The sequence below is a fragment of the Haliotis rubra genome, unplaced genomic scaffold (assembly GCF_003918875.1).
Source record: "Haliotis rubra isolate DU_JTF1 unplaced genomic scaffold, ASM391887v1 Scf306, whole genome shotgun sequence".
In the NCBI taxonomy this organism is placed as follows: Eukaryota; Metazoa; Mollusca; class Gastropoda; order Lepetellida; family Haliotidae; genus Haliotis; species Haliotis rubra.
The window spans coordinates 353,940-370,750 of record NW_025766976.1 but is presented as its reverse complement, the minus strand read 5'-3'; the positions used below and the strand labels follow the sequence as shown (position 1 = coordinate 370,750).

The 16,811-nt window shown below is 40.9% G+C and overlaps 1 protein-coding gene across 1 annotated transcript; it reads left to right on the top strand.

Moving 5' to 3' along the window:
- Positions 1 to 1,378: 1,378 nt before the first annotated feature.
- Positions 1,379 to 8,069, top strand: LOC124282883 (putative uncharacterized protein DDB_G0286901). Its single transcript, XM_046718915.1, is given in 7 exon segments — positions 1,379 to 1,550; positions 2,013 to 2,016; positions 2,156 to 2,174; positions 2,176 to 2,249; positions 2,424 to 2,518; positions 2,675 to 3,139; positions 7,999 to 8,069. Coding segments are annotated over 7 exon segments (900 nt in total).
- The last annotated feature ends 8,742 nt before the right edge of the window (positions 8,070 to 16,811 follow it).

Here is a 16,811-nt window from a genome sequence, read left to right as displayed (position 1 = left end):
GAGAGATGACTTTTTACCATTCACTAACTCAGTATACAAATAAAAGTGGAAAATTCACACGCAAGTACTGCAATACCATACAACTGTATCCAGGGCCTAGATTTTCGAAGCCCTCCAACAACTAGTATCCTGGAACTCTGGCGGGCTCTCTATGGCACATGAAAATATCGGGAAGGCAGAAACACCACACCCCACATCGGCTGTTTACATGTGCAAATTTCGGAAAAGAATTCATCGCTCTTGCAAAAGTAATTTATTTCATTGGAATGTCATGTCAAATCGTAGAAATATTTAAGTATTCATCTTTACAGTAAGTTCTGGGACAAATATAAGGTCATTTGCATATTTTCGGTCATAAACATTTAACAGGAAGTGACGTATTATGCAACTTCACCCTGCACTCGACAGCAAATTGTGTGGTACGTTTTAAAGCGGCAAAAAGATACTAGTATTTAGTTACGTTATTGGTACCTTGGATCCATATAAATAGAAGTTTCAGATATCTTTGTTAAAAACAAAATGAAATTTCTAAATAACTTTTAATAATAAACTATTTAGATTCGTTTCTTGCCTTAGTAAACGTTTGACAGTGTCATTTTCTTGTACTGCGTGCCATGTTTAGAAATTAGCAATATGGCGATTATAGAGAGTTACTTCAATTTCCGGGCCAAACGAGGCAATTGGGATTGCTGCGATCGTATTGAACGAGTTGCGACTATGTGCCACATTATATATGACAGAAATGAGGATTCAGCTTCAGTCTCTGAGTGAAAATATGTATAAAGTGCCAAATGTCAGTGGGCGTTCATATTCCCGATAGTGACAACATTAACTACCGCGATAATGGAGGGGTCCCATGACAGTGTGTAGGGGCGTGTGTGCTAGTCCTCACAGTTACTCTACTATCCTACAACTAGTAATGCTCCAGGGCGTGTATGCTCGACTTCAGTCACGCAGAACTTGTCTACTTCGTATGAAATGCTAATGGTTCATACGTCTCAAGCTACGAAGGTGTGGCAAGGTCAAGTAGGTTTGAATCGGAATTCTGTCACCTGATATGGGGGTCACTGGGGCGATGCATGACACCAGGGTACTGTTTGATTTCGTTATAAAATGACAGTCAGCATGACGTCAATTGAAAGTGGAGATTTCTCTACCGTTTTGTACGGAATGGTTATTCAGCAAACATCCATTGACACAATTTCGTGTCATTCCTCTATACTAGGTTTCTGTATCGTGGCATGCATTGACACGAGGTAAAAAGTACCGGCAGTTGAATTATTAATAGTATTTGGAGTGGTGGGTTTATAGGTTATTGTGGTGGTTTGAACTGACGGATACGAACCTGTAACTTACATAGCAAGCAAATGCTTTCACTATGAATAGTAGACTTGTCGACATAGGCATACACGTGGTTGTAGTTGTTGATGGAAGTGGTGAAAGCGATGGTTACAACAACAGTGAGAGCTGTAGTAATGGCAACAACAACAGTAATAGCTGTAGTAATATCAACAACAACAGTAATAGCTGTAGTAATGGCAACAACCACAGTAATAACTGTAGTAATGTCAACAACCACAGTAATAACTGTAGTAATGTCAACAACAACAGTAATAGCTGTAGTAATATCAACAACCACAGTAATAACTGTAGTAATGTCAACAACAGTAATAACTGTAGTAATGTCAACAACAGTAACAGCTGTAGTAATGTCAACAACAACAGTAATAGCTGTAGTAATGGCAACAACCACAGTAATAACTGTAGATGTCAATAACAACAGTAGTAATGTCAACAACAACAGTAATAGCTGTAGTAATATCAACAACAACAGTAATAACTGTAGTAATGTCAACAACAGTAATAACTGTAGTAATGTCAACAACAACAGTAATAGCTGTAGTAATGTCAACAACAGAGTAATAACTGTAGTAATGTGTAGTAATGTCAACAACCACAGTAATAACTGTAGTAATGTCAACAACAGTAATAGCTGTAGTAATGTCAACAAGAACAGTAATAGCTGTAGTAATGTCAACAACCACAGTAATAACTGTAGTAATGTCAACAACAACAGTAATAGCTGTAGTAATGTCAACAACAACAGTAATAGCTGTAGTAATGTCAACAACAATAATGTCTGCGGCGGTAATAGCTGTAGTAATGTCAACACATAATAACTGTAGTAATGGCAACATGAACAGTAATAGCTGTAGTAATGGCAACAACACAGTATTAACTGTAGTAACGTAATGTCAACAACCACAGTAATAGCTGTAGTAATGTCAACAACCACAGTAATAACTAGTATGTCATCAACAACAACAGTAATAGCTGTAGTAATGTAATGTAGTAATGTCAACAACAACAGTAATAGCTGTAGTAATGTCAGCAACCACAGTAATAACTAGTAATGGCAACAGCGGCGGTAATAGCTGTAGTAATGGCAACAACAACAGTAATAACTGTAGTAATGGCAACATGAACAATAATAGCTGTAGTAATGGCAACAAGAACAGTAATAGCTGTAGTAACGTCAACAACCACAGTAATAACTGTAGTAATGTCAAGTCAACAACAGTGATAGCTGTATTAATATCAACAACCGTAATAGCTGTAGTAATCGCAACAACGGTAATAGCTGTAGTAATGTAATAACTGTAGTAATGTCAAGTCAACAACAGTGATAGCTGTATTAATATCAACAACCGTAATAGCTGTAGTAATCGCAACAACGGTAATAGCTGTAGTAATGTCAACAACAGCAGTAATAACTGTAGTAATGGCAACAGCAACAGTCATAGCTGTAGTAATGGCAACAGCAACAGTCATAGCTGTAGTAATGGCAACAACAGCAGTAATAGATGTAGTAATGACAACAAGAATAGCTGTAGTAATGGCAACAACGGCGGTAATAGCTGTAGTAATGGCAACAGCAATAGCTGTAGTAATGGCAACCATAATAGTGATAGCTGTAGTAAAGGCGACAGCAGCAGTATTAGCTGTAGTAATGGCAATAGCTGTAGTAATGGCAACCATAATAGTGATAGCTGTAGTAAAGGCGACAGCAGCAGTATTAGCTGTAGTTATGGCAACAGCAATAGCTGTAGTAATGGCAACCATAATAGTGATAGCTGTAGTAAAGGCGACAGCAGCAGTAGTAGCTGTAGTAATGGCAATAGCTGTAGTAATGGCAACCATAATAGTGATAGCTGTAGTAAAGGCGACAGCAGCAGTATTAGCTGTAGTAATGGCAACAGCAATAGCTGTAGTAATGGCAACCATAATAGTGATAGCTGTAGTAAAGGCGACAGCAGCAGTATTAGCTGTAGTTATGTCAACAGCAATAGCTGGAGTAATGGCAACCATAACAGTGATAGCGGTAGTAATGGCAACAACGGCGGTAATAGCTGTAGTAATGACAACAACAACAGTAATAGCTGTAGTAATGACAACAACAACAGTAATAGCTGTAGTAATGGCAACCATAACAGTGATAGCGGTAGTAATGACAACAACAACAGTAGAACTGACGTAGACGTCAGATGCCATAATACGATATGTAACCGCAATATTTTGTTTGACCGTGTCATCTACCAGCTGTCTCTGCATGTGTGTTAAGTAGGTACACCCACAGTTGTAGCCTCACAATGAGACTTGAAATAAAAACTTAAATTGGACTTATTACTCAAACAAAGGCAGAACCCCGTAACGTGGACCCACAAGCTAGCACAATGATCATCCTATCTAATGTCGTGTTGACTAGGAAATGTTGAACCTGTTTTGTAAACAAAGTAGTACTGGGTATTCACGTGTTTTCTAGCAGTCCCATTGAGCGCCCCTCCTCGTCTGATTCAGTAAAGTTTCATCTGTTATTACAAAACCTGGACCATCCTCATGGTGCAACCACTTCAATACATCCGTCATCCCTTACGACACAGCCCGCGATCAAAATGTGTCATTCATGAACAAACCTGTATAATAATTGACAATAAGGATACATGCCTATGTATTTGTATATCTAAGGGAGACAACCATGCCGTAGACAGTCATTGATGTATATTCTGTCCTTATAAAATTTGTCCCTGGAATGTCAACGAAATTAACGATTTAAAATGTTAATGTGGTGATTGTATTGAAGAATTTTGGGCGTATGGTAAGATTATATGTTTTCAAATGTTTTTGTAATAATGTGGGTAGGGGTAAAACTTGAATTTCATTCTTAATTGTGAATCGCGTTATAACGAGTATGTAACTTCGTTCGAATGTTGGGTTATTTTTGTACCTGGTCACGACGGTTAAGTTCCGTTTGTTTATTCCGAGCACGAGGAAAGCTCGACGTCACACAGGTAGAGAAGAAGGCGTGAAGAACTGACTTTAACTTGTTCACGGCTGCATCACCATCAGAACGAAACAGTCAGCGTGGAGTGGGATTATTCTGTTATGGGCCGGATTATGCGTAGCGTGAATGTCGTGAGTATTGATTAATTTACCTTCCAAGACATTTACACTCAGACAGATTGCAATAGTTTAATTTCTATTTTGACTTATTGGATTTCATAAACCCAGTGGACATTGAACTCGCAGTCAAAGTGATATTGGTCAGTCATGGATGCTTCTCTGTGGCTTCTTAAACTTAAAATCAAATCTTCTGAGACTTTTGAACTCAATCAGACCCTTTAAACTCGAACCTGTTAAAGAGTCTTAAAACCTGATTTCGATTTACACGCATATAATTGTTCATGCTATCGAACTGCCATGTGCATGTTCTACTGTAGACCTGTATTACTTCGGGTTTTGCTCCCATGTTAAACAGTAACGCCGTGATATAACCTGAATACTGTTCAATGAGGTGTTAAACCAAACTCACTCACTTCTCATTTGTCATTACGTGTTGGGATATGTTATCCCGTCTCTTACTGGTATATATTCATATTTCACGGATATTTTGAGATTATGAATTTTTACTCTATCTCAGCATTTCTATTTTTCACGGACGTTCAGTAGGAAAACCGGCTCCAAAATCGCTTTTGTAAACAGAAAAAATATCATTCATATGGTAATGATTTATTTTCTTGATTCTCCCTTAAAGCAGATGTTTCAATAGACCACATTTGAATGCAACTGTCCTGGGTTTGAGGGATCGTCATCGTTCTTATAAAATTCACGTGCCAAAAATAAACCAGAACAAATTTCCGCATAATACATCGACTTTTGACGATCGCCTGTAAGCCACCCACGAATTGGGCATAGTCATGATAATTTGAGCTGATTCTGCAAACGCATTGAACACGAAACATAAATGGTTTAACAGCGGGTAGAATACGATTGGTTTCTTTGGTAACCCAACTTTTAAGTTGAATGCTGTAACCTTTGAGACCTCGTTTTCAAAACGTCTCACCCTTCACCCAGTAAGATGTACAACGTGATTTCAAACATTTATTATTAAACATCGACAGGGTATTATTTCTTATTCAGGAACCGTGTCAGTTTGCCTTTCCGGAGTGAGCAAGAATAATGAAACCATAGTACAAATTGTACTATCGAGAACATGAACGATGAAAGCCTGTTTTGTGTTTAAATGGTTTGATAGAAAGGAGGATGGTGGAAAAACTTAATTGAATCTCTTCCGTCACACTAAACCACGACCAAAAGGCGACCGTCTTTATGTATTGTAAGCCCCCACGTTATCTGTGTGATTTTGAACTGTACAATTTCTATTGAGGTATAATTCAGGTGATTTGAGAGGTCCATTTATGACCTAAATGGAAAAACAGGCGAAACAGATGTTGACGATTGGCCCGCCTCCTGCTAAACATTCGGGTGTGCATGGCAGGATTTTTTACTCGGTGGAAGTTTAGATAAATGGCATTTGAAGTTTGTTCAGTCTACGATCGTGTATGACCGCGAGTCCCTGATCAAGATGCTCTCGGGATTCAGGGTAGGCGATTCAATCAGTTATACCAAAATGTTCATAATCCCCAACAATATGGCTGAAATACCGCCAACGTGGCGTGTCGCGCTTAGATTCTGGGGTGATATTGGCCCCCAATTCTGTATTGCTTGTACGTGATGACAGACACTGTCCAGGGGCCTGTTTCACAGAGCGATCGTCTAGCGCTACGACTGTCGTAAGTCTATGTTAAAGTATGGGAATTATGATCATCTTCGCGCTACGACTGTCGTAAGTCTATGTTAAAGTATAGGAATTATGATCATCTTTGCGCTACGACTGTCGTAAGTCTATGTTAAAGTATGGGAATTATGATCATCTTCGCGCTACGACTGTCGTAAGTCTATGTTAAAGTACGGGAATTATAATCATCTTTGCGCTACGACTGTCGTAAGTCTATGTTAAAGTATGGGAATTATGATCATCTTTGCGCTACGACTGTCGTAAGACATATACCATAACATTGGCTGACAATCGTAGCGATATGATCGCTTTGTGAAATGGGGCCCTTGCGATCAGACTTGGTGATTTGCGGAATGGGTGACGTCCGACCAGCATTGGACGTTACCTCCGTTCTTCTGTCCAAAGCTCGTCACAAAGTTGGTGACGGTCATCGTTCCCGACGGCTTTGACCAGTGGTCATCTGGTTTGTTGGACCCAGAAACGACTGTATACAGTACGTGGTTGTACTGCAGTTTCGTTACCATTTCGGTTTGCCTGGTTTCTTTACAGACCGACAGGAGTACTGCTGCGCAGCTTTGGGCAAACACTACGTCCATTTTAAGTCAAATTTTGTTAATGGCGGGATACCGGTGGCTGTGAGTGCAAGAGTGAGTGAGTGAGTTTAATTTTACGCCGCTCTCAGTAATAGTCCAGCTATATGGCGGCGGTCTGTAAATAATCGAGTCTGGACCAGACAATCCAGGGCAGTGATCAACAGCATGAGCATCGATCTGCACAACTGGGAACCGATGACACGTGTCAACCAAGGCAACCAAGCCTGACCACCCGATCCCCTTAGTCGCCTCTTACGACAAGCATAGGTTACTGAAGATCAATATTGTAACCCGGACCTTCACGAGTAGAGAGTGCAAGACATACCCACCCTTTTCGCTAACACCTGTTATCATCAGTGATTTTCAGTGATCCATTCATATAATTTCCACAGCTATTTCTCGCTTTACACCAAACGGAATTTGTTTCTTAGGATAGTCAAAACTGGGTATTCTTTTGCACTGACGTTCTGTGTTTTGTTGGTTATTCAACGCAAAACTCAGCAATATTCCTTCTATAGGACAGAAGCATGTAAATCATCGGGCATGGATCCGACAGCCCAATGATTGACATCATGAGCACCGATCCACGCAGGTCAGATACTATAACATGCAATTGTGAAATATGGTACAAAATATGTTTAACTAGTTAAGCATGGTAAAGGGAGATAACTCCATTTTCTTTGGCGTTATGCGAGGTGAGCATGCCGCCGGAAAAAAGGGGGGTAACTCTCAATTGGAAGACATTGAAGGTTGTAATATTTAGGTGTTTTCAGGAATATAAAGGCTCAACTGAACACAGTCAACGACGTCAGAGATCCTGTCCATCTGATCCGTAGTATGTGACACTTACGAACAGCAAAACTTTCTGAGGAAATAGCTTGATCAGAACTGCTCGATCATCAGTATGATTATCAGTATCAATATCCTGTCAATATCGGACCTCATTCTGTCAATGATTTATTTGTTATAATATCAGAGGTCAAACTTTACTCTGAACTGTGATGTTTCGTTACGTTGCGAATTTTGTTTCGTGAGAGAAAGATAAATATGTGAAAGTGTCATACTGGTTCCGTTGGAAAAAATCAGTGGGTCAGTATTCCCAAGCTTCACGAGGAAATCCTCTTGTGTCGAACCTATACAACAGGAAATTAAACAACCATCCACTGGAAACGATCCATGCGTTTTGGTGGCGATGTCACGTGACATTCTGTGGATTACGTCACAAACGTTGTACAGCCAACAGATACACTCTGCTCCTGTATGTTGAAGTCGCAGAACGCGAGTTGGGAAATATGATGGATTCAAAGTTTATTATCTTCGTCCAGGACAAGACTCAGTAAGAATAAAAGTATACAGTCATGAAGCAGTGTACTGATGCGTTCGTAGAAACTGGGTCACACAGACCGGATGCAACAGCATGAAACCGGTAATACCCGGTTACGGACTGACTGAAATTTGAGGTGTCTGGTCATATCGTTTGCAGATGCTTTGTGCAGGTGTCAGTGTTAAATGTCGTCTTTTTATTATGAAATCTGACATGATTTAAGCAGGTAGTTAAAAAGATAGACGCAAAAACCTGTGCACTTTTTTGTTGCCAAAGGCCGCCATTTCCTCTGACTTACCTATCGCAGGATCCGCTGATGAGTCTTTCAGAATTCCAGAAACTTTCCATACTTGTGGGCTTCGCCTAGGCTGTGAAATGTCTACGCCTAGTTCACCATTTCGTTCTTGTCACTGTTCAAAGTCGCGTTCAACCAAACATATTTAGGGGGAAATGCTTCTATGAATACCTCGGAACATACTTTTTGGTGTGTCGCCACGCACTTTACATCAATCACATTGTAAACTGTGATTACGTTTGTAGAAATTTCATCCTCGGTTAAATAATAACCTCAGCCTTTAGCCTCGCACCTGGGAGCAATAACCTTGCAGCTTTTCTTGATGGGGATTTAATACCGCTTGAAGGTCTTTAAGTTATTATGACCATATATGGAAGGCTAGATTTGAAAGATGCTGTTTTCAGAGGTGTTAATACGTTTGTGAGATTAATGTGTACAACCTGCAGTGTAAGGCAAGAAACAATCGGGCCGAAACTTGCTGTAAGAACCCACCACCAAGCTCGATAAACCTCAAATAGCATGCAGATGTCATTAACCTATTATCTTGTAAGTCAACAAAACGTTTTTTAGTGGTATATTGTGTCAACCTTGGAAGTAAAGGCAGACAAAGCGAGGAAGAAAAACCACACGTGTTTGTCTGTGTAGGTCTAATGAAGCAAGGCTGGACTGCGGATGTGATATCGCCTGGTCTCAGAATAGTTCCCAGCGAATAGAGTGGTGCATTGACACTACAAATGTCAAGGTTTGCATCTAAAGGGGGCGCAATTGTAATATATGCATTGTAATCCATACGAGCAATGCTATTTGAGCAGGAGCGGATACAGGTTTTTGAGAAAGGGGGTTGGGGGGTGCACAGTTCTTTTGTTCACCCGTTTTCACGGGACAATCCAGTGATCAACAGCATGCGCATCGATCTATGCAAATGGGACACGATGACATGTGTCAACCAAGTTAGCGAGCCTAACTACCCGATCCCGTTAGTCGCCTCTTACGACAAGCGCGGGTTGCTGAAGACAAATTCTAACCCGAATCTACACGGGTACTTACTGTTTATGATGGCATATATTTGTTGTCAAAATTCTGGGGAATACTTTATCAACAGGAATACTTTCAAAGTATGCTTCATATCGATATGCAGTTTAATCTAGACTGACTGACTGACTGAGTTTAGTTTTACGCCGCTTTTAGCAATATTCCAGCAATATCACGGCGGGGGACACCAGAAATGGGCTTAACACATTGTGCCCATGTGGGGAATCGAACCCGGGTCTTCGGCGTGACGAGCCAACGCTTTAACCACTAGGCTACCCCACCGCCCCGTTTAATCTATAAAATGATCACCTACCAAAACACTGTTAATACAGTAACAATAATGTATGATCAGAATGTAGGACCTAACTGGTGGACTATGGTCTGTAGTCTGCCTCAAAGTCCCTGAAACGCATTATTTTCCTTTCTGCCTAGCCATTTCTGCAATGCTAAAACCTTAAAAGAAACATGTCTAGATTTCCCCAGGTTCTGAATCTCCCATTTCACTGGGGATCCTTTTCAATTTAAGAAGAATGGTTTGTTTCTAGCAAAATTATATATATTCAGAGACTATGTGTTAGTTTATATGGTCTGTTGCCTCTTTACTAAAGTACAGCTTTACCGACCGCCTCTGTGGTGTAGTGGTTAGAGCGTCCGCCCGGAGAGCGGAAGGTCGCGGGTTCGATCCCCGACCGCGTCATACCAAAAGACGTTAAAATATGGTACTTGTTGGTCCCTGCCTGGCGCTCGGCATTAATGGGTACAACAAGGACTGGTCGGCTCGGAGTCAGTATAATGTGTCTGAGTGGGGTATTCTTGCTTCACTGCGGCATTGTATCTCAGTGGGCTAGCACTATAAAACCAGCTTCAGTCTGGGCTAGTACAAGCAGCTGCACGTACACATACACACGCATGCACGTCGTCATATGAGCGAAATATTCTCGAGCGCGACGTTAAACCCAATTTCACCTCACCTCACAGCTTTACCACTTCTTCGTCTACAGCGTTTTGGTGGATTCATCTGAACGTTTTTGTTAATATTTTGGGCGAAAAGTACATCGGAGTTTCTTAAAGTCATCACGGAAAATTGAAATTTCAATATGGCCGCCACGTAGCCATCTTTGATTCAGAAAAAAATCTGTCTACAACATTTGTTATCTTTCAATTTTAAGTCCTGATTATTTATGCAAATACTTCACAGAATTTGTCAAATGGCAGTTTTAGGGAAATATTAAACGGTTGGCCACATGCCCACCTTAACAGCAGTACCTGATCAATCATGTTACAACCTAGAGTAAGATCGGAACGTATCTCTTTGACAGGATTAAGCAAGAACGAGGGTGTGTCTGCATGATCATAATAAATGCTGATGTAAGTAAGTGAACAGGGAAGTGTATCACGAATCCTCCAGGTGCATTGTATCAGTGAATTCAGATAACAATACTTAGTACACGAACCGCATAGCACGAGTGTTTAGTGTGATTGGCATTTGCAATAACCAAAAAACCACTACTGTACGTGTCTTATCTTTAACATGGTGAGCCGTACATGTTGCACTCCGGGTATGTATGTACGTACCCGCCTCACGTTGACGTTGGTCTGTAACCTGCTGTATTATTTACTCGAGATGTTTAATTAGAGTGGGAGACTAGAGCATCTATCGCGAGTTCAGGATTCAGGTGTATGAAGGTTGTGGCGTTGCCCATATTCACGAAGTCGGCCCGTGCATAAGATAGCGGCGGAGTACGTGGAAATTTCAGTTGTTTGTATTTTAAGTGTACGTATTTTTCGGTCCCAAGACTGTACGACTAGTTTTCGGTCCTTAACATCATTATTGTTCTCTGCCACCGCGTTTGAATCCAGTCAAATAATATTCCCGTGCGTTGTTGTTAACCATTAGGCTATTATACCCCTCGGTCCTTAAAGATTGCTCTGCGACCGCGCTGTAAAACTATATTCTGCGTTGTTGTGTCTCTTATTGCACCGACCGACGATGTGAATATTTCACTCTCTAAACACCGACGATGTTCTAATTTTCTGTTTTATTTTTGCATCCACGCCCTAATATTATCTTTTTAAAAATAATTTTTAAAATATCTCATATGTACTATGCAATTGTTCTCGTTGGCTAGAGCTTATTGGCAAGTGACTACCAATTGGTAGTTAGCCGTTTTTCTGTCTTGTGTCCTCAAAGTAGACTGTTTACTGATATGTTTGAGCCATTTCTATACGCATGATGCCATTGAAGCGGGCATAAAATGACAGGTCATCTGTTTGACTGGCGCCAATGGGTCAGCATGTTACTGGGTCAGTCTTACTTGCGTTATGTATTACAAATGTACCCTAGGGCTTAACTGTCATTTAGTAAATTGCTGACCTGACAGTTTTAGTGATAGTGCGCCTCCTCTAGTCGCATTTCCCCAAGGAAATAGTTGCCTATTCGTCATATTTCCTGATATTAAGTTGAGCGTTATTTGACAGCTGGCTTTGCTGTCAACCAAGCCTGTAAATGTGCCCCAAGGCTCGAGACGAGACAGACTTCAGCTGATCAACTGAATTGAGCGAATCTTCAACCAGAGAGATGCAGAAAAAAACTAGTCATAATGTCGGGAAGGACATAAAAATCGACTGTCACAAGTCTCTTACTTCAACACACTATAGGGACATGATACAGTAGTATCGCTAGAATGAAACGAGGTTTCAGATCCCATACTAAACTCACTTGCTTTCTGCCTCCGAAGCTACAAACTATTTGAACAATTACTCCCGTTTTGTGTTGGTTTTCAGAGCAGCCGACTTCAGCTCTTCTCTCAGATATTTTCCTATTTATAGTTTCATTCTCACGTCCACCCCGTAGCATCCAGTGCTTGTTAAATGAATCAAACGACAAACGTATCTGACTCAATTTACTGTCGTGCTTCAGTCAGGTCAAGCTCAAGGTCAATAAAACTATTAGGTCAAGGTCAGTAAATTAGTAAGGAACGCCGTGAATAGATAACCAAACATTGTGACGGTGGATTATTAATTAATGCATAAACATTTTATCTTCAAAGACAACAACAACAAAAAAATATAGAATGTTTTACGAAGACAAGGCAATTTATTCTGTAACGCCAACACCGAGCCGTTATATAGTAGATTATGTGGTCCCGACGGCGTGTCGGCGCCCGGGGCATGTGAACTAGTGTGATAGAGCTGTGTATGACAATCTTTCAGTCTGCACCTATCTTGTTTACAACGTGTTTGAATTCCGGAAAGGTTTTAAATACATCCCCAAGGGCATTACGTTAGCTTTAATGCATATGGAAACTACCATCAGTGGTGGAAATAGCTTATTAAAATCTCAAAGAATGTGTATACATTAATGTTGTCAACACTGTTTTCTATGGAGTGAGTATGGTTTTACGCCGCCTTTAGCAATATTATAGCAGTATCACGTCGGGGACACCAGAAATGGGCTTCACACATTGTTCCCGTGTGGGGAATCGAACCCGGGTCTTCGAGTGAACGCTTTAACTACTTGGCTAAACCACCGTCCTTTTCATCTGTGTAAGAACCGGACCGCAGTTTCACATACTTGTCTTAAAGATCCGGCTGTTCCGATAGTTATTATGCCTGCTTATTAATGTTTGGGTCGGCCCAGACTCGATTTATTACACGATACCATGATATGGTTGGAGTGTTGCGGCGTCAAACACCATTCATGTTTACACGCTCTTCGACCTAACTTGGAAACCTGGTGGAAACAAATCAAATGTGTCTGGGTTCATATTTATATTTGCCTTTATATAAATGTATGCATTTACATTTCTTTAAAAAAGAACATTTAATTTTAATAATGTTTAATTACGGAGGATCAAAATTTTAATTTTTAATAATTTCTTTCATGCTCAACATGATCCTGAAATATTTCGAGTGGCCTTGCTCACTGACTTATATTAGTTGACGCATGTTATGTTTCCGAAATGCGTCGGTCGATGATCATGACGTCAATCACTCGACTATGTGACCTGATTATGAACATGGCGTTAGGCGTTAGTCAGACAAACAAACTTACAAACAGAGAAGGACATTATATACATATATCGAGTTTCAAAAGTGTCGAGGAAGCTTTGCCCATGTGAAAAGTAATAATGAAATTCCAAATGCTTACAAAAACCTGAAAATAATAATTCCCCCGAATCATGATACCGTACTGCCCAGAGCTGCGAATATGTATTCAATCCATTCACATATCCTATCGTAAGATAGACTTTATAACGCCGTATTTCCATGGCAACTTTAGACCTGGAAAAGAGAAGTCAATGGCAGATGTCGATCGATTATCTCGTCGATTCTCACGATACGTCTAACTTGTGCCGCTGTTCCGCCCTGATATAATCACAGTGTATTCGTCACGTGACGCAGAATCGATATGGTGGCAGAAGCAACATGTGACAAAAGTACGGCAAGGTATTAACAGAAAACCTTCGAGCTGTGAGGTGCTAAAACAGGACCGTTCTGAATGAAACAAAAACGCCCAGCGGGTGTTCTGGCTATTCATATTCCAGAGCTCCTACATCGAGCAGCTATGGTGATGTAAACGTAATTTGATAACAGATTTGTGGACATTACTTTAGTCATTATTGAGATATACGAGCAACTTGATGGACTCACACTGGCTAAAGCTATGGGATTAGCCGAGGATGTTATTGGTTCTGGAGGCGGTGGAGTGTCTGTTCCGGCTCGGTTCTGTTCGAAAGGAGACGTTTATTGAATGTTTTTGCCACCAGCAATATTTATGTCACATGTTCTGTATTTTGAACCTTTAATGGAAAGTGTTAGACTCGTGACGACAGTTTTGACGTCATGCCTAGGTCTTGTCGTCACATAACGACATCCATGTCTGGTCATGGCAAACATTAAAGTACACGTGATAGAAACATTGAGACTTTAGAACCTCCGACACTGCTGGTGTGTAAAGTGATATTGCGTGTAAACTTTAATTTGAAGTACATCACTGCCAGTTTTATTGGAAGCCAATGTCTAAGGGGATTCTCACTGGCATGGGCAGGCGCTGACGGAGGTAACTTGAGAACGTTGGTTTGCGTCGCTTAAAGGTTACATCAACAGCAAATGTTTTTTGTCGAGAACGTTCGATACCTTTTTAATGAAAACTTTAGATGGAACATTACGATCGATAATTTGCCGTGAGTTGCAATTTGGGACTTATAGCCAGGATTTCCAGTGAACACAGGAAGGGTTCTGCAGGCGATTCCCTGGCAAAAATACAAGGTTTCTTTGCAGTTTCGCGTGAGTAAAAACATACTTTCAGATAGGAATTGAATTGAAGTTTGCTTGGGATTTTTTCGTGATATTATATGTCATGTATGTCATTATACTTGATATGTTTTAAGGAAGGAGAGGTCCAAGTGAGGTGAGGTGAGGTGAGGTGAAATTGGGTTTAACGTCGTGCTTGAGAATATTTCGCTCATATGACGACGTGCATGCGTATGTATGTGTATGTGCGGCTGCTTGTACTAGCCCAGACTGAAGCTGGTTTTATAGTGCTAGCTCACTGAGATACCATGCCGCAGTGAAGCATGAATACCCCACTCAGACACAGTATACTGACTCCGAGCCGACCAGTCCTTGTTGTACCCATTAATGCCGAGCGCCAGGCAGGGACCAACAAGTACCATATTTAACGTCTTTTGGTATGACGCGGTCGGGGATCGAACCCGCGACCTTCCGCTCTCCGGGCGGACGCTCTAACCACTACACCACGGAGGCGGTCAGAGGTCCAAGTGCGTTGTTATTTATTGTTTGTGTCTTCATGATTCAACTTAGCATCTGTGGTCAGTGGTTAGGGTAACTGTACTTTGCATTACTGGTCTCGCACAAGGTGTCGTATGGGGAGATGTTTTATGACTGTATCTTTGATACCCGTTTGTGACCACGTGAGGATATCGATTTCCAGGTCTATACTGTCCAGGTAAATCTGATGTCACATGAGGTTCCGCCTCTGAGATAATGACACACTGCCCTGTCGGTCCTCTGCACGTTAATTACATTAGTTAGAGAGCATAAAGACCTTTACTGCCGATAACGCGCTAATGCATTAGACTTAATCTCAAGGCGTGGGTTACTCAGGACATGTCAAGCGAATTTCCTGTCTGGTCTTAACTGATCATATGAGGATGATCAATTAAATTATTTATATTATAATTAGTTATGATCTACAGTTAGTTATAATACACATGACTAATATGCCTTGGTTACCCGTGAACATCCGGGTTAGAATTGATCTTCAGTAACCCATGCTTGTCGTTACTACTAACGGGATCCCAGTGGTCAGGCTAGCTGACCTGGTTGACACGTGTCATCGTATCCCAATTGCGTAGATCCATGCTATTGCTGTTGATAACTGGATTGTCTGGTCCAGACTCGATTATTCACAGGCACCCACCATACAGCTGGAATATTGCTGAGTGCGGCGTAAAACTAAACTCACTCATTCACACTCGCTCAAACGTGAAGAGGGATTTAGTTTGACGATTTCCGTTAGTGAATCTGCTATCCTGTAAAAACTTCAAATATATACAATTATATATTATTTATACTGTCCAATACCATTCCGTCAATAGTGAAGGTACCTACGTAAATGCTTCGCGTTATTCGATGTTCGACACAACAGCAATATGATGACAACATACGGAATATGCAGGGACCTAGCTCAGTTTTCTTCAAGACAACCGTAAGTTCGACACATCAGTGATCGACACAACGATGTTTAACTGTATGTGGACGAATGTATAGTAGTCTACAAGTATGTTAGTACATCTGGTATGGTTGTTTTTAAGTATCTACTGTCAGTGAAGGGTGATGACAAGCCTCTTCGTAACATCATGTCTTTACAACATTAAGGATCGTCCCACATACTACAGCGGCGGTGGGGTAGCCTAGTGCTTAAAGCGTTCGCTCGTCACGCCGAAGACTCGGGTTCGATTCCCCACAAGGCTACAATGTGTGAAGCCCATTTCTGGTATCCCCCTCTGTGATATTGCTGGAACATTGTTAAAAGCGTAAAACCATACTCTCTCACTCACTTTATGGTACAACCTATGATTTGCCTGTCTCCCTGCCCCAATCACACACACTCGCCGTGAAAAAGCTAGTATATCGCTAGATTCGATAGAAAACAGAATTCGCAAGCACATGGTTAGACGCCTTTCTCTTTAATTACGTCACCGAGGTTATATGTTAAACAGTCTTTAAGTTGCATTATCGCAGATCGTGTTGGGTGATGCTCATACTCGGCTGTCTCCACCAGGTGTATTTGAATAGATTCAGAAATAATTGGGTGTCTCGGAGTCCCTGGGTCAAGAGTCTCACAAAAACAGCAACGGACCATGATTAAACTCAACACGAGAAGATCTCAAGATAATTTGGTTG